Source organism: Lissotriton vulgaris, chromosome 1_1, assembly GCF_964263255.1.
Source record: "Lissotriton vulgaris chromosome 1_1, aLisVul1.2, whole genome shotgun sequence".
In the NCBI taxonomy this organism is placed as follows: domain Eukaryota; kingdom Metazoa; phylum Chordata; class Amphibia; order Caudata; family Salamandridae; genus Lissotriton; species Lissotriton vulgaris.
The window spans coordinates 1,934,786,616-1,934,809,086 of NC_141685.1; the positions used below are offsets into that span (position 1 = coordinate 1,934,786,616).

Sequence of the window (22,471 nt, forward strand, 5' to 3'; positions counted from 1 at the left end):
CACGCTGCAACTCTGGGCAATAGCTTGCTTAGTCTCCACAAAGGCCCCCTGATACACAAGGGAAGCCTGGTTTCACCATGGGATGCCCAGGAGTGGACACCCCACAAGGAAAAGCCAGGAGGGGTTCCCTTGTGGTAGGAGTACAAGCGCCGGGATGCCTCCGGGTCACTGTTCGCGCTATACAAATACGCCACATTTACATTTACTTACATAAATGGGCTTTTAACCATATCTCTTCATGTATTGGTCTGTTCTTTTGGCAATCACATTTTACTTCTGCCTGCTACAACATATAGCATGGTGCAATAAGTCAGCCTTCTTCAACCACTAACTAAACTCACTTTGAATTATGGCATTTAGCTCTTTCACAAGAAGAGCATCCTCACAGAAATTAGTTCTCTTTAGCCCCAGTGTTTTTGTGTTTTAATGTATTATTACTTTAGTGTACCCTTTGTTTGCATAGCCTAATGAGCAAGAATGACTTTTTTTCAAACAGATGAAATTACAGGGCACATTCCAGCTTTATCAGTTTCTGTCTCCTTTCAATTCTGTTGTGAATTTCTTTTGAAGTAACCTTTGTTTAGCTGACTGGTGTTTTTTCACACCATATGAACAGCTCACATAACTCTGAATGTAAGCTAATGGGGGTGCTCTATCCTTACAACCATTCCTGTCTGTCATTCTTTCTTTCTATCCTTCTTTCCTCTTTTTTCTTTCTTTCTTTCTTTCTTTCTTTCTTTCTTTCTTTCCTGTTTCCTTCTTCTTTCTTTCCCTTTTTGCTTCTGTCTGTCTTTGTTTGTTTGTTTGTTTCTGTCTTACGTTCTTTCTTTCTTTCTTCCTTACTTCCTCTCTTTTCTTGCTTCCTTTGTGTTTTCTTTATTTCTTTCATTCTTTCATTCTTTCTTACATCATTTTTGCTTCTTTCTTTTTCTTTCTTTCCATCTTACTTTCTTCCTCTCTTCCTCTTCCTCTTTCTTTTTATTTAATTTGTATTTTCTTCTTTCCTTCTTTCTTACTCTTGTGTTACTGCTTTGTTTCCTTTCATTATTTCATTCTCTCCTCTTTATTTCTTCCCTTCTTCTCTCTTTCTGTTTTGTCTTCTTTTTTCTTGCCTTTCTATTTCTTTCTTTCTTTCTTTCTTTCTTTCTTTCTGTCTTTTTTTCTTTCTTTCTTTCTTTCTTTCTTTCTTTCTTGCTTACCTTTATTTCTCTAAGGCAAGAGGCTGGCAGCAAATACCATAGTGATTGGCTTTTTTTAAAGTCTGTGTTAGTCAGGGGATTTTGATTTTATTAAAATTCTGTGTATAACATAGTTACCTATAGGTGTTTCCTTCTTTCTTACCTTCCTCTTTACTTTTTTCGTGCTTTCCTTCCTTTTTTCTTGTTTTCCTTTCATTTTTTGCTTCTTTCATTCTTTCTTTTTTCTTTCTTTTCTTTCTTTCTTCCTTCCCCATCTTTCTTTAATCACTTCTTCTTTCTTTATTTCCTTATTTATTACCTTCCTCTTTCCATCTTTCTTGCCTTCCTCTTTCTTTCTTTCTTTCTTTCTTTTTTCCTTCCTATTTCTTTCCTTCTTTCTTGCCTTCGCCTTTCTTTCTTTCTTTCTTTCTGGCAAGCGTCTGATAGCCAATGCCAGACTAACTGGCATTTTTAAGTCTGTGTTAGCAGTGCTGATTTTACTAAATTATATGTATGACAGTATATAGGGGTTTTCAGACAGACTTCCTCAATTAGTGTGTGGTCTCTGATTCCCTTTTTTATTCCACCCACTCCAGCATGTGCCAGACAATTCAGCCTCTTCACTATGAGTTACAACTTGCTGCCCTTTCACTAGGGGACATCAACACACAAAGGAATTTCCTTCCATGCCTGGAAGACTATGGCAATATGTGGTATTTAGAGACCAGAAGAACATTTTTGCCATTAGCCGATGTTTTTTTGTTAAGATTGATGGCAGCCTGGCAGCTTCCCGAGAAGTAAAGTTTTGCAAAAACCATCACAAAACAAACCACTGCTTTTTTAAAATGGTCATTGCATTCTAGCTCCACTCTCATATTTTGTTTTTCTGTGTTAAACATGTGGCTCAATTTGCCATTTGGTGGGATAAAAACTAATTTGCCTTTCTTTTTACAAATGAAGGCATTTTTTCTCGAAAAGAAATGGAAAGACAATATCAAGCCGTGCTATTGGAATTGAATGTTTCTTTGAGTTTTCTTCCTTTTAATTTAATCCCTGCACCCCCGTATTTTATTCATGATATGCCTAATCTCTTTGTGTATGGTTATAACAAAACCCCTTTTTTTGTTTCAGAACTTTACAAATGATGATATCGGCATAGAAATTGAGAATGTGAGTTTGTCTGCCATTTTAGACAACCTAGCTACATTTACTTCCTACGAACTTTGGATAACATCAAGCACATCTATGGGAGATGGAAACCAGACTAGTGATTCAATTAATGTGTATACTGATCAAGACAGTAAGTAAAACATATTGTTTTCATTCAGCTTTGGATACATTATGTTCATTTAAATAGAGACAGTCAGATGGGAATAAATGTTTAGTAGCACATTTAAATACCAACAAGCAAGACCAAACAGCCAGAAACGATAGTGGCAAAACACTTTGATGTGTTGGAAATCTTTTGTTTTAATCTCAGATGCTATATTACATTCCAGAATACAGTAGCGGTCGGTGTGTGGATTGAGTGGAGGGGTGGCAGGGCCTGGAGGTGAATGGGTGCCAGGTGGACATAAAATATATATTTTTTTAACTGCTTGCCTGTGTCGCTGTATTGCGCCCTCTGTTCTCCATGCACAGGCTCCCAGAGTGCACTGCAGCCAATCCTGATGCTGCTTGCATGCTGCTGAAAGCAGCGTCTGGATTGGCCTGAGCGTCGATGGTTTGTTCCCCTAGTTAGACTGGAGCCTGTGCCTGCTAACTCCAACCTGGCAACGCAGTTCAGATTGGAGAGAGTTTCAGTGTGCATTATGGTTTTGCTGGCCTGAGCCGGCAGGCCAAACCATCAAGCGCACTGAATACCAGTGCAAAACATTCCTCCTCCAGCCTGTCATCACCCTGGCACACCCCCCAAGCCTCCGACCTGAGAGAAAAAATAAAACGTTAATAAACAAGAGTTTATTATCGTTTTGTTTTTCATTTTTTGGGCGGCTGGTAGGTGGGGCGATGCTACTCCCCCATAGCGGGAGAGCCGCCGCTGCCAGAATATGAAACCATAACTCCTTGTGCGCATCAATAGATAAAAGAGCAATGATAAAGGAAATAGAAAAAATCCAACTGAATTGAAAAGAATGAATCTGTTTGGAAGATTTTTTTAAGGGATTTTAACTTCAATCCTAGCAACTGAGTAAAAGGAAACAACATGAAAGCTCAGTGCAAGAAACAAAAACACATTTATTTATGGACCAATGTGTCCAACTCAATTGTGTGGCATTTTGCTGGCTCACAAAACTCAATTAAATGCTTCCGAACCTATAAGTGGGGAGAGGACTAATTTCCTAACTTATTTCATGAGATTACATTTAGTGCCCAGCCCCGCTTGAGTAGAGGATACACACCCGCTATGCATTTGCACCTATCAGCCCACTGGGTGAAAGATGCAACCTTGCTGGTGTTAGAATGCTACCACCTTCATCCACCTGGCGATGGGAAAAATATCCTTTATACTGGGTGAAGGGCTGTGCTTGTAAATGAAAAGAAACATATTTCGAATAATCATTTAGAGATACCAGTGCATTCAGCAATTACATGCTGATGGCTTACATGAACAGCGGAGTATGGGGTTGTACAATACTAATGGGACATGTTCCTGCAAAGGACAAGCCACAAGGAGGGTGCTGAAACTCTTTGGAAGCGAGTGATGAAGATGTCTTCACCTGCCACAGATACAAGCGCCCCTCACCGCATAGTACACATTTTGCGTTAGGAGATTAATGTGCGTTGTATACAGAATACACGCCCAAAGCACAATTAGAAAATGTGCTAAATTATTTTATAAGTTTACACATGTGTAAACCTTTTTCCGAAGTATAAGGTTTGCTGGAATTTGCTGGAATTTGAAGGCTGTGAGTTTTCATCGTCGCCCCTTTCTATCTAATCCAAATAACAAACACACATGTCCACCGCTCAAATTTCTTTCACATCTCCCTATACCAATTCACTACTAATCCTCTATTGGTTCTGGAGTACATACTACTGCCCAAATAGTGATTCAACGCCTTGTCAGGGGTAGTAATCGCTATATAAATTCAATTACAACTACAATTTAAAAACCTATTTCAGACATAATCTCTAACTGTTTACAAACATATGGTCAAACAGATCTGAGGAACAAAATAATCCAATTCTTCCTCACATGCCGAACACAGAGAGTCAGACTACCACTGTTCCACTCGGAACCCACAGAAATCAGCTGCGGAGTGCCTCAGGGCTCCTCCCTGAGCCCCACTCTCTTCAACATCTACATGGCCCCGCACGCTGCCATCAGCAGGAAGCACAGGCTCAACATCGTCTCCTACGCCTACGACAGCCAGCTGATCTTCTTCCACGCCAATGAACCCACAGTCACCAAGAGCAACTTCCACGAGGAGGTTGTCGCCACCTGTATGTAGGACAGCTAGCTGCCTCAAGCTAACTTCAGAGAAGACTGAAGTCCTCATCTTGGGCTCCACTCCCTCCACTTGGGACTAGTCCTGGTGGCCTGCAGATCTTGGACCTCCGCCTACACCCACAGATCACGCAAGAAATCTTGGCATCATCTTGGACTCCTTGCTCACCATGAACTGCCAGATCAATGCCGGCTCATCATCCTGCTTCCACATGCAACCCCTGCTCGAAAACATCTTCAAATGAATCTCCACGATTCCAGAAAGACGGTCACCTACGCACTCATCAGCAGCATACCTAACAAAGGCAACACGCTCTAGGCCGGCCTCACCCAGAAACTCCTCAAGAAACTGCAAAGCATCATAAATGCCTCCGCCAGACTCATCCTCAACATCCCCTGATGCAGCCACATCAGGGGATGTTGACCTCCATTTGCTCCCAGTAAACAAAAGGATCCCCCTCAAGCTCCTCACACACACCTACAAAGCCCTACATGACACAGGACTTGCATACCTCAACCACTGCCTCTCGTTCCACACACCCAACAGAGACCTCCGCACCACTCAATCGACCCTGGCCGCCATCCCACGTATCTGCAAAAGATCCTTCTCCTTCTTTGCAGCAAAGACCTGGTAAGCCCTGCCTCTCCTCCTAAGGCAATCGCCGTCACTTCCCCAATTCAGGAAGTACCTCAAGACCTGGCTCTTCAACTGAAGCACAGTGCCTTGAGACAGATCTGCAGTCCCACATCCCCCCAGGCTCCTTGAGACCCTTATGGGTGAGTAGCCGCACTTTACAAGCCACTTGATTGATCGCTTGATTGATTGATTGAATACTAAAGGATTGCATGCCAACATGTTAGCTTACATACATGCGGGTGTAACTGTGTACATGCCTAGCTAAAAGAATACTGGCTGTGATCTAAATTTATGTCTGGCTTGAATTTCATATGATCCCTTGATGAGTGACATACCATACTCTAGCTACCCATTATTTGGTTTGGCAAGATTCCTTACAGCAGGATTCCAGCACTCTAACCTAATTTCGCCATTCTGACCTACATTTTAATAGTCAAGATATTCAAATAATAAGTGTCTCTCGACATTAAAGGGTTATGCTGTATGGCCGCTGTCTATAAATGTCCCATGTGGTCAAACACCCTTTTTATGACATTAAGTGAGAAACTGATGTAAAATGTATCATATTGTTTGTACTGCTCATAATAGCTATTACAAATTAGAATCAAGCATGTGAAAAAAGTACTAATCATGCACTAATCCCTGGCATAAAAGACCAGTTTTCGCTTGTACATCATTTTATGTTTCTAACAGTTCAATGTGAATTAACAGAAAGGTGGTGATACATTATAAAATGTAAAGAAGAGTATTATTATTTCCACAACAAGAAGTGTCGGCTTTCTTATGCTACTTTGCAAAATGTTTCTTCTTGAAAATTGTTTATAACATTGCATTGAATTACATAACTGGTTCTCTAATACAGAATATAGAAATCATGCCAATGAATGCATTCAAAAAACCACATACAAGATTATATATTGTTAAACTTAAATGGCGTTTTGCAACACAGTTGAAACAGTGATATTCTATGTAGCTCATGTTCTCAGTTTTTTTTTGTTGCTGTAGTTCCTGGAGATTCTGTTCGAAACCTGACTGTCCTGTCCAGAACATCTCAAAGCATTCTTCTTTGTTGGCTGCCTCCTCTGAAGCCTAATGGTCACTTGACCAGCTATGAACTCACACTAAATGACAATCAGACTTTCCTGATTCTTCCTGGACTATCTATCACTTCCTTAAATATCACTGGTCTTAAATCCTTCACAAAGTATCAGATAAGGATAGTTTCCTTTACCGTCAAGGGTAGAGGACCTGGGATACTTTCCACTATCGAAACAGAAGAATCCAGTAAGTATCTATTGACTTTCTAATCTTCAACTGTACTTACTTCTGTTTTTATCTACTTTTACAAGACTTTTTTTATTGTTTTTCTCCTCTTGAGGTTATGGATTATAAATGTATTTGCAAAAGTTACATTTAATTTTGTGTAAATACGTTTCGGTTACAATACTGAGTCCACCAATACTGCAAACACAATTTGAAGTGGGCAGGATTTAATGACGAAATTTGTCAATAAGGAAGTAATAGGAGCATTTTATATATTTTATACACGTTTTAGAAAGTGTCTTATTACAGTATTAAAAAGATTAATTTGACAAAGCACTCACTATTGTTGAGTGATGACTACACCATTTGCTAGCTGATGTGGCGTTTCAGTTGAAGGGCGTTTGGTTGAGCAAATTCCAATAGCTTGATTTTTTCTTAAATTAACAAAAGGTGTTTAGAGGCCTTCCTGTAGTTTGGCAATTGCTTTGCACATGCTTTTGTAAACTTAGTCCTCGTCAAGCAACTAGGGGTCTGATGTACAAAACACGTTTGCGATTTCTAACCATGCAATTGATTTGAATTAAAGGGTTTGCAACTGCAAAAGAGTATTTTGAGACATAAAAATACTTTCTGGCTCACAAAACAGAATTTGTGACGTTCCAATTCATAATTAGAAGGAAGCCTGAATTGGCTGTCCTCTCTTCATTGTGAAATCTAATGGCATGAAACAATGCTTTGTGGCTTCAGCTGTGGATATACATCATTGAACAGATACCCACACCTGTCAGGGAAGTTTCCCCTTTGTGAATCATGCCGTGTACCTCTCGTGGGACAGTCACTGGAGCCACTGATGCTTCACCAGAAGTCTTTCTAAATGAGAAATTTTTTAAGTGGCACCTGAATCTTTAAGAGAAATGCTCTGGGTTAAACAAATATAATACTATCGGTATTCGAAAATAGGGGTGGAGGTCTTCTGTTCTTTCTTGCTGCCATCGCTGCATTTGTATGCAATCACAGAGGATCACAAATAGCGTCTTGCCTAAATGATATTCAGTAAGTGGGTTGTTTAGCAATGCTTTTCGAACGGACATTTTGCAATGCGACCTTTTTATATATAGGTAAGATCACAAAATGACAGGAAAGACACAAAAAATTGGTGCACATGTTGCATCCACTATTGTAAATGAGACATATGTACTCAGATTCGCAACATTTCTGCTGTCTCCCAGCCCTGGTGCACTGTGTGCAGCCTAACGTCAGTGCAGGCACCTTGCACCCTTGCAGAGGGCACAATGAGGAGTAATAAAGATATTTCTTCTCATTATGCCTACCTCAGGGAGGCGTAACTTTTTGCAGCATTCCTAGGGTTACTAGCATTCATAAATCTGGAACTGTAGCAAAAACCATGGATGGATGCATGGGAACAGCCATGCTCCACCTGTGGAACTCTTTCCTTATGCAAAATACCGCAAGGTAGAGCTATGCAAGGCCTTGCATTACTTTGAGGCAGAATTACTAAGGTTTTGCAAAAGGATTGCATGTCTTTTATCGAACAGCCTCAAAGCAAAATACTTTTTTGCATTTACTAAGCCACTTTGCATGGCTTTTCTTAGTTTAATAAATACAAAGTAACCCAAGGCAGAATATATTGCTTGGCTTTGCAAGGGGGCTAATGTTGGCGCTGGGCTGCACACATTATGCCAGCACTAAGAAATAGAGGAAATGTGCCATATCTTCGTGGATATAGTGCATTTCTGCTGTCTGCCTTTCACGCAATGCAGAGCAGCAACGCTGTTTATTGGCCTGCGTGGCATGAAATATAAGCAAATATGCCCCCAAGTCACTACAGAACAAATCAACGCCACACAAACTACTTAACAAAGGCCACAAATTATTTTACATTGGGGCAGAGCCATAGAAGTAGTGTAACCCTGGCACAAAACCTTGGTAAATATGCCCCTTGCTGTCAAGATAAGGTCAGCAAAAAAAAAGAAATAGTAAATAAAGAGAATACGAATTTGCTGAATGGATAGAAGTTTGAAGCAGGCAGTAACTTGACCTGAATAAAAAAAAACGAAAGTGTGAAATGTTTCCACATTTATGGGCACATGCATCATTGTCAATTGCATTCGCAAACGGTGCGAATCGCATTTTTCGGCCGTTTGCGAATGCAATTGTCAAAATTGGGATGATTCATGTTTTTCGCAATTTTAGAAATCGCAATCATGTTGCGATTTCTAAAATTGTGATTGCATTTAAGAAATCGCAAATTGAGATATCTTAAATGCAATGCATGAACATTTTAAATTAGCGAATTCGCAAATAGGGAGAGGTAAATTACCATGAAGTTGACCTTCATGGTAATTTGCGAAAACTTTAAAAAATGCACAAAAGTGCATTTTTGAAAGTTTCATTTTACACACACACATGCCCTTTGGGCATGTGTGTGTGAAAAATGCACTTAAAGTTATATTTCAGGTGTGCAGGGGGGGGTCCTTAGGACCCCCCCTGCACCCTTGAAATTGCATTCTCAATTTGCGATTCGCAAATTGCGAATCGCAAATTGAGAATGACTTCCCATTGATTCCTATGGGCCTCTTGGCCCATAGAAATCAATGGGAAGGGATTCCTTAATTGCGATTCGCAAATTGTGAATCGCAATTAAGGAATTTTTAGAAATCGCAAAAAAAATTGCGATTTCTTGATGCATAGCCTTTTGCGATTTCTTAAGTGCGATTCCTTAATTTTCGCAATTAAGAAATCGCAACGGCAACAATGATGCATGTGGCCGATAATAACATTCCAAACCACATTTGAAAACAATCTATCCCTGTGATTGCTGTGATTGCTAATGGGTTGCCAATTGCGACCTACTTCATAAGTATGCATGAGGTAGGTGTATTTGCGACCCACTAGGGATCTCATATGAAACTCAAAAGAGTACTCAAGGAATACCAATTTCCTAATTGCGATTCGGAGAAAATCACAATTATGGAATCAGTATTTCTAATGTTTGTACTTTTGGCCCTATGTTAGTACAATTGTGCTTCACTAAAAATATGTCATCTTGCTAGTACATTCCACTGGAGAACAACTCATGCACACATAATTAAATAGAGTTGAGACACATACGATACTAAACATTCTCTATTGCTTTCTATTCAGACGCTTGAATCGTTATAATATATAATACACTACACTATGATTTTCTCTGAGGGAATTCATTACAATAATGTAACATTGAACATTCATGTAACTTTCTACAAGAAAGAAAATAGCACCTTTGTGATATATTTCAATAATTTATTTTCTTTGCACAACATTTTCTTGCGCTTACTTCAGGTTGGAAGGAAGGATTTCATTAATAATAATACAAACATAAGAACATGTGTACTTCTGTCGAAACGTGCTACAGAATTTGTCCTTTCAATGTTACATCTGTTAGTCACAGAAAAATACAGTGGACAAGTAAACTAGGAAGTTTTAACTAATTCATGGTAATTTTCTATTTTACTGAGAATGAATCGCATGCACATTTATTTGTTGGGCATGCTTAAGGCGTATTTTTATAGCAACTAAAAATGTATATCATATACATTTCTAATTCGTTAATTCGTTGTTATCACTTATAGCCGCAAGTGAACAGAGTTGAAAAGTTGGCCTTCCATGGTGGCATCTCCCCTCAACTGTTTCCCTTTAATGCCGCTAGTGTTGCATTTCATTTCTGAACCCAACAAATATCAAGTGGCAACAAAATAGCTGTTTTGCATTTAATCGAAAAGTGAAAAATAATTAAGGCTTATCTTACCTTTAATTTGATCGATCTCATTTCACACCAAGCAGAAGTTTTGAATCTTTTTGAAATGTCACAGAAATAGATTTCGTATTTGTGAAATAGAGGTGTATGGTGTGTTTTCATGATTACCTTTAAACTACAAGTAAAGCTATTTACACGTATAGTTGGCACTTAAATGTTTGTAAATCACCTAATTTCCCCGAATGTGTAACTAAATTATGTAATGTTAATATTTCTTCCTTTTTATGTGCTGTAGTTCCAGATGGACCTGTTCAGAACCTTAACTACCAGAATGTGTCTTCTACTGCTGTAAATGTGAGCTGGCTTCCACCCTCCAAGCCCAATGGCATTGTCTTCTACAGAGTCTCTCTGAATTTAAGGACATCTCAGGTTGGCCCTGAACTACTGAGACTTGTCACTCATGAAAACAGCAAATTGATTGATGGACTGAAAAAGTATACTGACTATATATTGACTATTACCCCCGGCACAAAGAAGGGGTATGCTGAAAGTCACACTCTGCAGTTACACTTCCAAACCGAGGAAGATGGTATGTCTTACCTTTTTTATCTTTTATGCTGATTAAATTAAAGAAACATGTTCATTGATTGGAATAACCTACCCAGTGACTTTGGTCTCTCAGTTTAGCTGAAAGTGCTTTCACTGATGTACCAGAAACACTTTCTGTGAAACTTTAATATTTCATGGCTGCCCGCTCTACATTGTCTTTGTAGAGAAATGTTTGCACGAGGGGCACGTTTTTTCTCTGCAAATGTACCACACCTGCTTAACTCTAATGAAGATGCAAAGTCTGTAGTTGAAGTGCCTTGCAAATGTCTGAGCAATTTTTCGATAGTGGTGATAAACTCAAAACAATCATTTCATGATACTCAAACATATTTTGTTCCAAAAAGTAACAGAAAAAAACGGTTCTTGTTCACAAGTATCATGATCCTTCCCTTCCTGTGTAGCTCACAATTCCTTTGCATATTAAACAATGCTTTATCTGCAATCTGTTTTCCTTTTCTTTCTCCTTGTATTCCTGTGGTATTTGTATGGTTAGAAATCTGTTTAAGTATCTCACATTGAAAAGAGTGGCAGGCATTATAAGAAAACTCTTGAATTGTTATAGTAGAGGATTTTGTTGCTGTTTTGAAGGACTATTTTGACTGAGAAGAGGGACCGCTGACCAAAACAGGATTTTGGCAGATAAACTATGTTTACTGGGCAATGAATATATTAATGAGCTGAAGGAATTATTAACTCTGTAAAGTTAGAGAGTGAATATTTATGTAATAAGTACTTCAGTACCTCAATAAGTATAAAAGAGTTAATAAAACTTGTCAAAAATGCACCTTTGTGAAAGGTCACTGATACACATAAAAAATATGGTAAGAACCTGGCAATCAACGGTCACTGTGACTAAGGGACTAATTACGAGTTAGATGTTCCAAACCCGTGGTGGCAGTGGTGATCGCTGTATTATGAGTTTGATGGTTGAACCACCATAGGGCCACTGCTGCCAACGGGGATCCGTGATCCCTCTACAGGGGTCTGTGGCTGCAATATGCTAGCAGCACTGGCAAGCATATTACAAGTTTTATCACTGCCACAGTCTTCATGGCGGTGACCCCGCCAGGAGTATTGTGTCAGTAAGGAAACTAAGAGGCCCCTGTTGCCTCTGGGCCATGGGGTGCATGCAGGGGGGCCAGATGGTGTGTCCCCTGTCTCTGTGCACCCTCTGTTCCTGCACTGCATGGGCTACACTGTCCATGCAGTGCAGGAGAGTGCTTTGGCACTCCCACGGCGGTGCCGTACTGAGGCTCAAATATGAGCCTTAGAAAGGCACCTTCATTGGAGTGCCAATGCACCCCTCGCCAAGCCAGGATTAAACTCCTAATCTGGCAGGGGGTGTCCGGAGGGCTTTGGCTGTCTCGCAGCTGTGCGCTGGTGTGCTGACTTGCTGCAAGACTGCCAAAGTTGTAATCAGGCCCTAAGAGTTCCATGCTTGGCTTAAAGGACCTTTTCACTAAGCACAATAGGGGATACTCAGTTATTTAGAGGAATCTTTTTAGAACCTTTTTCTCCATGATATATATTGGAAAGGAGTGTGTCCATTGCCTCTAGACTCATTAATGAGGCTTGCAGTGCAGCATTGTGCTGCTCAGTCACATCTCCCAAACTGCAGAGGTCCTCTTTATGAACCTGTGCCTGCACTTTCCAAGTGAGCTGCATCAGTCTATGTGACTATTGTCTGGAGTCTATGAGATAAGATCCTCAGATACTACTTGTATTTAACCATTCAGAGACGTCTTTAATGATTGTTTGTAGTTCTATAAAAGACCTTGAAAACTCTTGCCTAATTGCAAAACATAATCAAATATGCATTACAGTTGAAACTGAAAGTTCCACTAGTAGCTTATAATATATGATGACTCATTGAAAAGTAGGAGAACTATTTAGAGTTTTCTGGGTGTGGCGCATATGCCAAAATACACAGAAATCCCCTCCCACCAAAGTTGTGGTTTGCTCGCCATCTAGACTTGGGCAAAGTGCTAGGAGTATTCTGTCAGAACTGCAGCTGGTTTCACTGACAGAAACCATTACCAGACTGCCCATTCACCACAGGACCATTGGTCATTTCATTTCAGAACATCTGCCTTGTTTAGGTTGTCATTCTGGCATACATTTTTCTTATTTGGGACCCCCAAGTTAAGCTGGGCTGTGCTAAACAAGAAAAAAACGAAGTGACCCCCAAGATCTGGGAGAAAATACCTAGCATGTCAGGATATTTTATTTTTATTTTTCAGTAACTAACTACCACTTTGGAAGTTAGTTATTGAAAAAACAAACATTTTTGAGCAGGCGCATCAAAGATGGTGCTCATTCAGAAAAGGTTCAGTGACCCATGGATAATGCACAATACAATATTTGTGGTCTCTTACACCTCAAGAATTGCTCCGCAGTGGTTTCTGTTTAGACTGAAAGAAACTCAATTGAACTCATTGTATATAAAACCTTGTACTGCGGAGACACTTGTGCATGAGGTTAACGATGTATGCCCACTCTGGATGCCCAAACTGGCACCAACATTCCTTGAGTATTATAAATCCAGATTTGAGTGTATTTTAATACCTGTTCTTTGTACTTTTGCAGTGCCCGAGACTTCACCTGTAATCATTACTTACAAAAACCTTACATCTACCTCTGTTCTACTGAGCTGGGAGCCACCCTTCCCACCTACCGGAGTCGTAACAGGTTACAGCTGTCACCTAATGGGACCAGAAAGGAATAATTCTTTTACTACCTCCATTAACTCCACCACATTACAAGATCTGTTACCCTTTACAGTTTATCATATCTCAGTAGCAGCAAGGACAAGCAAAGGCCTGGGCCCGGCAGGGCTATTTGCTTTTCATACAGATGAGTCTGGTAAGGCCTTTCATTTATTTATTGCCCCACTATATTCATGATTTGCTGCATGCATTTCAGTATGTCGACAACACTAATCAAAAATTAATACAGTTATGAAATCCAGAATGAGACTAGGAAATTAAAATGATTCTATTGTGTGTTAATATTTTTAGGGAGTTGGGCCAGTCCCATTTTCTCTAACTGGTCTTCCTAGAATGTCTGTACTTTCCATGAGAGCTGAGCCAAATCCTAATTTGACTTGCTCCCCCAATAGATTTTCGCACAAACCATATTTGCGATGGGTTCATGTCCCCTTTGATAAAGCAATATGTGTTAGCGTTTTGGAGAACATTTTCAGTATCAGTGAAACTTGCTGTCTTTGTATGCTATGAAAATACCTTTTAGTATTCTTAATTTATCATCCTTATAAAAGATCATGAAGCCAAACTAAAAGCAGAAGTTGATTAAGTGGAAGGGAGCACCCTAATGCTCTCCTCTCAGCTTCTAGCTCTAGAACTTTCTGAAGGCCATAATTTCATATGGAAAATGTGTCTTCTGTGAAAAAAAAATCTGTTGTAAGAATGCAGGTGTTACTATCTGTCGACTGACACTATTTCAGCCTTGCAAGAAGAGTGCACTTCATTAATGTTTTGGAAAATGTGTTTCTGGACAATTTGAATGTTAAAAACTATATCTAACATCACTGTACTACTCTTTGAATGTAGAAAAAATATTACAGTTCATTAGTCTAAATCCAGAGGCAGTTATGTGTTATACTATTTCACTCAGAGTGCTCAGAGTTCCTCCAGTTTTGCAGTCTGTCAAGCCAATGCTACAGGTAGGATGGTTAAAACTGGTTGTGCACATAGCAGCTAACTTCTTGTACCTTAAGCTCACAAGTCAATTCTGCCAAGAATGGTTACAGACTTGAGATCAATTAAACTCCATTCCATGTCACATTTTATCTACAAGTAAATATAGTGATGCACAATCTTAATTCGGCATAGATACCAGCCTGTCCTTTTTAATCTTGGACGTAAGGTGTGAGCCCGAATATAGAGTAGGGAAATGTGTTACATTATATATCTTAATATTGTAGCCAAAATACTGAGGACAAAAATATCAGCATGTATGTAAATATTTAGTCTACCTAATTCCACATATATGTATTATTAGAAATGGAGGTCTCTGATTGTTAGTGGTCTGAACCCTGTCCAAGTAGGGAGGGACCCTTCATCCTAGGCAGGGTAAGGGAGTTACACACCCAAGATAACCCCTGCTCACCCCCCTGGTAGCTTGGCATAAGCAGTCAGGCTTATCTCAGAGGCAATGTGTAAAGTATTTGTACATAACATACACAGTAACACACTGCAAAAACTAGAAATGGACACCACACCAGTTTAGAAAAATAACCAATCTTTATGTAAACCAAACAAGACCAAAACGACAAAAATGAAACATACATAACTCAAAATATCACTTTTTAAATGGTTAACCAGTTCTGTCCATAGATATCTATGCATGTGTTCATTTTAGCACAAAGTACCTTTGATGCATTAAAATCCAAGACATAAAACAGCCGCAAAGGAGGGCAGTGGCAAAATAGGCACTGTGTCTATTCTTTCAGCAGCGGACAGGTGATGCGTTGAATCAGTCAGCCGCACAGCAGGGCCTGCATTGGAGTCGGAGAGGGAGTCTCAGACATCGGAGACACAGTGCTCTGGACTCCGGCTGCGGTGGTTCTTCAGGCCACAAACCGTCACTGCAGTGATTTTTTTCAGCCACACCGTGTTGGTTTTTCAACTGCACAGCAAGCTTGCAGCGAGAAAAACGGCATTGGAAAGGCGTTGAATAGATGCTAAAGTCCAGAAGCAGCAGAACCAACTCCAAGGGTCCAGAACTGGAATTGGCACCATTTGGCAGGTCAGAACAGTGCAGTGGAGTTCAGGAATGATGCCAACAAAGTACTTGATGGCCCTTAGACTTCTTCACAGGAGGCAAGCACACACAAGCCCTTGGAGAATCTTCTTAAGCAGGATACCAAAGCAAAGTCCAGTCTTTGTCCTCTCCAAGACAGAAGCAGCCACTGCAGGCCAACCCAGCAAAGCAGCACTGCAAAGGGATAGCACTCCAACTCTTCCTCTTGGCAGAGACTACTCTTGATCCAGAAGTGTTCTAAAAGTCTGGGGTTTTAGGTCCAATATTTTTACTCCTAGGATAGTCTTTGTAGTACACAGATCCTGCCATGCCCTTTCCTGGGTCCAGACACACAACAGGGGGGGGTGGAGACAGCACTGTGAGAGGACAGGGACAGCTCTATTCAGGTGTTAATGACAACTCTTCCCACCACTCTAGCTCAGGAAGGCCCATGTTTGGAGTGAATGCACAAACAACCCAGTTGCTAGTCTAAACCGGACGTTGATTCCACAGGCAGACTGAGGCATAGAATGGTAAAGCAAGAAAATGCCCACTTTCTAAAACTGGTATTTTCAAACACACAATTTAAAACCATCTTTACTAAAAGATGTATTTTTAAATCCAGAGCTCAGAAAGCCCCAATTCCAAATCTCTATCTATTCCCTATTGAAAGTTATAATTTTAAGTTATAATTGTAAGATGTTACAAGGCAGCTCCAATGGTAACCTACGGGAGAGATAGGACTTGCTACAGAGAAAAATGAAATTGGCAGTATTTCACTATCAGACATGTAAAACACACCAGCACATGTCCTACCTTTCACATGCACTGCACCCTGTCCATGGGGCCACATTGGGCCTACCTTAGAGGTGACGTACATGTGAAATAATGGAAGGTTCGGGCCTGGCAAGTGGGTGCACTGGCAAGGTTGACATGGCAGTTTAAAACTGCACTCACAGACACTACAATGGCAGGTTAGAGATACGTTTGCAGGGCTACTCAGGTGGGGAATGCAGCCAGTGACACAAGCCCACTAGTAGCATTTTATTTACAGGCCCATGTCAACCACAGTACAATTTACTAGGGACTTACCAGTAAGTCAAATGTACCAAACATGGATAAACCAATCACCAATACAATTTACACAGGGAGCGCTTGCACTTTAGCATTGATCAGCAATGATAAAGTGCCCAGAGTACACAAACCAGGAAAAAGTCTAGCATACCATCCAAAATACAGAAGTTAGAGGCAAAAGACAAGGGAAACCATGCCAAGGATACCAGGTCTAACATGCATCTTGACGAGAAATATATTTTCAAGGTATGCAGATGAGGAGTTAAGAATAGCAAATGTCTACTTCCCGAAATGCGCATACCTTTCTATATTTTAGTCCTCTATATTTTGGCTACAATATTAAAGTATTGTGATATTCCTGTACTTGATATTCCAGACCACAACCTGTGCATGATAATTCAAAGTAATTCATACCTACTTATACTAGCTCTTCCGGGTTAGCAGCTTCAAAGAGAATTACAGTGCCCAAGTGTCTCATTCTTTGTGCATTATGTATTTGGGTAGTATTTTGTCAATGTTAGTTGATCTGAGAACTTCTACTATACTCTATGCATATGTTTAAAGAGATCTCCTAGCAGGCTGGAGGATTGCAATAATTTGATTTTCGTTACTGGTATCCATAATGAAGTATATATTTAAAATATAACTTAAAGAACTCTGATCTACCTCCTGACCGTCTATTTTATTAGAAAGCCACTGGCCATACATCCTTCCTCTGTCTTCTGTTCAACAGAAGGGTTAGGTTTTGAACTTGCAACTGTTTCCATCTATACAGCTCTCTGTCACCCTATAAGGTGTAGTCAATGCTATATAAAATCATAAATGTATAAATATGAATGCTTGATTTATTGAGTTATAAAGTCCCCACATTAAAATTATTTATCAGTCGCTAGTCAGAAAATAATGGTTTGCTAAATCCAGTTACAGAAACTTGTGTTTTTTTATACAGCATATGACTTACTGATTCATAGATGTATGACCTGGTAAAAGTGATCCATATTTCTGAGCAAAATGTATGGGGTCACATAAATCTAATCAAAAAGAAAAGCGAGAACCTGCTTTTAAGTCTGGCCTAGAGACAGCTTTAGTTGTCTTGATAGCCTCAAGTTTTCCTGCATGCAACAAATGCCTAGAGTCTAAATGCAGGAAACTTGTAATTTTTAAGATGATGCCAGCTGAGGATGCCTGCATATTCTCAGTGTGATGCAATGCAGCAGGACCCACGGAGGCAGGATATTTGAAACTGCCTAGGCATTGCCTGTGTTGGCAAAAGGGAAGGGAAGATTTCTTTCATTCGGCCTCCGCTTAAGAGCTCCTGTTTTAAGAGGATTCTTGGAACAGAATGGCTTGTTATGGTACATAAATTTGTATCGCGCACAGATACTCATGAGTGTCCTGGCGCGATTCGTAGTGGTGTATGGAAAATGAATTTCAAGCAAAAGAATATGTTTTCAGTTTCCTCTTGAAAGCCACTGGGCCCTGAATATTGCGCAGGTCAAGAGGAAGCCCATTCCAAGCAACAGTGGCCTTCATAACAAAGGAGCTGCCCCCTAACCTCTGATACCGAAAGCGAGGAACCTGAGCAAAGCTTAGGGACATGGATAGCAGGGGTCGCAAAAGAACGTAAAAGGAAAAACTTTCCTGCAAAGAAAGAGGAGCACACCATGAAGAGCATGATGGGCCAGAACCAATGATTTAAATTGAATTCTATCCATCACGGGGAGCCAATGAAGTGATCGCAATTGATGGTAAATGCTGTTCCTAGCCGAAATGCCCAGTAAAAGTCTGGCTGCAGTATTTTGAACCACCTGGAGCTTCTTCAACAGGTAGCCCAAAGTACCAACATAGAGGGCATTGGTATAATCCAGCCGCGACAGAATCAGTGCACAAGTAACCGTTTCCCTTGCTGCCTGAGGTAGGAGAGGAAAACATTTTCTAAGGGTTTTGAGTAGGCCGAAACAACAACCAGCTAACTTCTTAATGTGTTTCGAAAAGGAGAGACTCTCATCAAACCATACCCCCAGATTTTTTACAGGTTTTCCTGTGGAGGTGGGCAAGGGGGACTCAGGAGGCCAAAGCTGCTCTCGGTAGTTAGAAGGAAATTTACCAAATAGAAGAATCTCAGACTTCTCTGTATTGCACTTGATCTGTGCATCCGCCAATCATTTAAAAATAGATGATAAACAATGTTGAACCAATAGAACAGAATCCACATTTTTATCCCAGGTAAAAAGCAGCTGGGTGTCGTCAGCATAGGCCATCACCTTGGCCCCCAACCCCTCCGCCAGATACATCAGAGGAGTGACATAAATATTAAAAAGAAGGAGGATAAGGGAATTTCCCTGGGACACTCCAGTCGTCACTGCTTGAGAGGAGGAGGAGGACGGTGGAAGCCAAATCTGCTCGACCCACCCCCTCAAAGAAGGGCCTGAGCCAGCCCCAAATGTCACCTGACACACCAATCCTGACCAGTCGCGCTAGGAGAAGTGAATGCCGAACCATGTCGAACCGTGTCGAACGCCGCCTAGAGGTCCTGTAAAATTAATGCAGCTCTCCCACTAGCATCCAAACACTCATGGATGGCCTCCGACACCTCAACCAGGACTGTTTCTGTACTGTGAGAAGCCGGAAACCCTGATTGGGCTGGACGCAGAAACGCCTCCCTTTCCACAAATTCCGTAAGCTGTTTGTTAACCACCTTCTCACACACTTTAGCCAAAGCAGGTAGGAAGGAGATAGGCTGGTAATACAGCAGAACACAATTATCTAGCGCGAGTGGCCGCTTGCAGTATCTAAATATGTCTTGCAGTGGAATTTCTCTCCCCAGATTACGCGAGCTGAAGTTATCCTGTAATTATCAGTCACATCAAAGAAAAGAGTGATGTGAAATTACCAAAATTGCTCCAATTACACCAGCATGATTTAAATTCCTCCCATGCTTAGGTATAGTCTTCCAAAGGGTTATCAAAGTTTCCCTTTAGAATAACAGGAGTCACAAATTTCTTGGGTATCGTATTCAAGTTGTCCACCAACTAGTATAGATTTCGGCCTTCTTTTGTTGGAAATAGCTTTTTGACGAAGATACGGTTTAAGATGGGATACATGAAAAGATGTGTGAATCTTCCATGAAGGGGGAAGTCTCAGTTATACCATAACTGGGGTTATAATCTTAGAAATCTCAAAAGACCCATAATGTCTTAGAGGAAATTTGGCCCAACAGATAGAAAGCAGTAAATTGATGGACAACAACCAGACCTTCTCACTTATGTTATAGGTAGTAGCTGATTGTCTATGTCTGTTAGCCTGGAACCTCTGATTCCCTTTTGCAATTCCCAAACTATGAATAATGTACTTTGAACCTCAATTAACTTTCGTAAAGAATCTTGTACTGCTGGTAGAGGCTCTTCAGTGGCAAGGGAGTCTGGAAAGGCTTGAGGGTAAAGCAAAAAAGGCAATTATCAAAAGTCTTATTCAGCCTTCATGTTTGCCCTTTAGACTGTGGATAGAAACCAGAGGTCAAAGCCCTGCAAATGGCTAGCTTTTTACACAAAGGAAAATTACCACTGGTAACCACGCAGGTAGGGGCGCTCAAAATATCGCCAGGGACTCACAATATAAACATTCAATTTGAAGGTGCAGCTAGGTGAGAAGAGGGTGGTTACCAGACTACCCTTAAAACCACACTAGACTGTGGTAAATAACATTAGACAATGGGAGTTCTCACCTGCGCTCCAGTGTATCTAAATATAACAAAGAACCTAGTATAGGTTAAATGAAGTAAGTAAAGTACATAACACATTTATATCATATAGTAGGGTTATGATACCAATATTATGACCACAGGTAACCGTCACAGAAAAGAAATATCCATTCCTCATATCCTAGTTCAAAAAAGTCCAATATTTCCACAATAGTCAAAAAATCAGTGTCCACAAACTGTATATTTTATACCCTATCCTACTATCCATGCCACATTCTAATCAAAGTATCCAAGAGATCACTTATACCAGCTATAAATGATTCCCTCTAAACTTACCTATTCTATATATCACCATCACCTCCCAGGATTATAGAAGTATAAATCGAGTTCTGGTTGCACGCAGGTTTGTTAAATATCTATAGTGAGAAATATGGCAGATATCATTCAATTCCAATTTAACCATTAGAGTTGCAATCTTTATATTCTCACTGTCACTCAATTCTTAGATCCACTTACTTATATACTAGTGGATAACACGTAAGTATGGAAAGTGGATTGAGAAAATCCCCGAATCCACGGGTATCTAAATAAGAAAATATAACAATGATTTGTGTACCATTCTAGGTTAAATAATAACATATATATATCTCCAGAGTTCTAATCACGAACCACCATGCACCAGGGAAGAAAAGGGGGAACAAAGGAACACTAATATATCTGGTCAGAACAAATAATTTTGAAAAATCAATAATTAGGTAGGTCAATCTCTACGTTTTGCGATATTTGCACATTACAATTTACTTAATTTAACCTATACTAGGTTCTTTGTTATATTTAGATACACTGGAGCGCAGGTGAGAACTCCCATTGTCTATTTTTACACAAAGGCTTCACGATTTTTGATATATATAGAAGGCCACAATCAGAAATGATCTCTAAAGGCAGTCAGTGGAGTCGAAATATATTAGAATACAAAATTGCAGCTATTTTCAATACAATGGAAGTTTAAGAACAGTGGAAAAATGGCCCATCTTAATAAATGATTTTGTAACCATGATTGTGGTGCAGCTCTCAAATGGAGGTAAATCAGAAATGACATCTATATGGATAATTTCCCACGGTTTGCCAGGATTTTCGGGGGACAAGAGTAATCCAGCCTTTTACTGTGTTTCAGATTTGCTTTGAGCACAAATCACACAGGATCTCACAAACCTGATGACATCTCACTGAAGAGAAGACCAACAGAATCTTTCTGACCAGATCTTCAGTTACTTGTTGACCTCTGTGTCCAAAAATCAATACATCATGACACAACTGTAGAATGTACCATAGAGGTTGTTTTTTTGGAATAAAACGTTTACCATGAACAGAAATTATGTCATTATGGTTCTTTATCTCTATATGAGGTTTTAGTTGTTTCAATTTGTTTAAAGTGAATTGTTTTGTTCCATGATGGACTGAGTCAAGAAATGTGGAAGTTACTTTATTTATCAAGGCTTGAGAGGCAATAATCCACTCTACTGACCTAATGTTGTAATTTTCTGGATAACAACTATATAAGGAACCTGCAATAACATTTTCAGAGCCAGGAATGGAACTGAGTAGGAAATCAAATTGTTGAGAAAAGAATGCACAGAAGTCTTATCAACTTTTTGCACTCAGCTTGTTGGAGCACATGGAGAGTTCTATTATCTGTGTAAACAATCACTCTATGTTGGGCTCCAAGTAAGAAATGTCTCAGTTCATAAAAGGCTAATTTTATGGCCTGGAGTTCCTTTCTAAAAGCAGAACACATTTGGACAGGAAGGCCACAGGATGCTCCTCTCCATTCTGACTTAGATGAAGCAATACTGCTTCTATGGCAGGCCCAGAGGCATCAGTTTCTATGATAAAAGGTTAAGAGACATCAGGTTGTTGCAGTATAGGAGCTGTGATAAATTAAGACTATAGCTTCTGGAATGCTGAGGTGGCTTCTGTACTTCAGAAAAATGTCTTGTGCTTTTTTAACAAATCTGTAATGGGTGAGACAAGTTTGGAAACCTTC

The 22,471-nt window shown here is 40.0% G+C and overlaps 1 protein-coding gene across 1 annotated transcript in view; it reads left to right on the forward strand.

The window, feature by feature from the left end:
• Positions 1 to 22,471, forward strand: part of PTPRQ (protein tyrosine phosphatase receptor type Q) — a 1,452,710-nt gene that overhangs the window by 962,068 nt on the left and 468,171 nt on the right. Inside the window, exons 40-43 of the mRNA XM_086919596.1 lie at positions 2,310 to 2,478; positions 6,269 to 6,547; positions 10,579 to 10,872; positions 13,479 to 13,754. Coding sequence (XP_086775722.1) covers positions 2,310 to 2,478; positions 6,269 to 6,547; positions 10,579 to 10,872; positions 13,479 to 13,754 — 1,018 coding nt within the window. The remainder of the gene's footprint in view (positions 1 to 2,309; positions 2,479 to 6,268; positions 6,548 to 10,578; positions 10,873 to 13,478; positions 13,755 to 22,471) is intronic.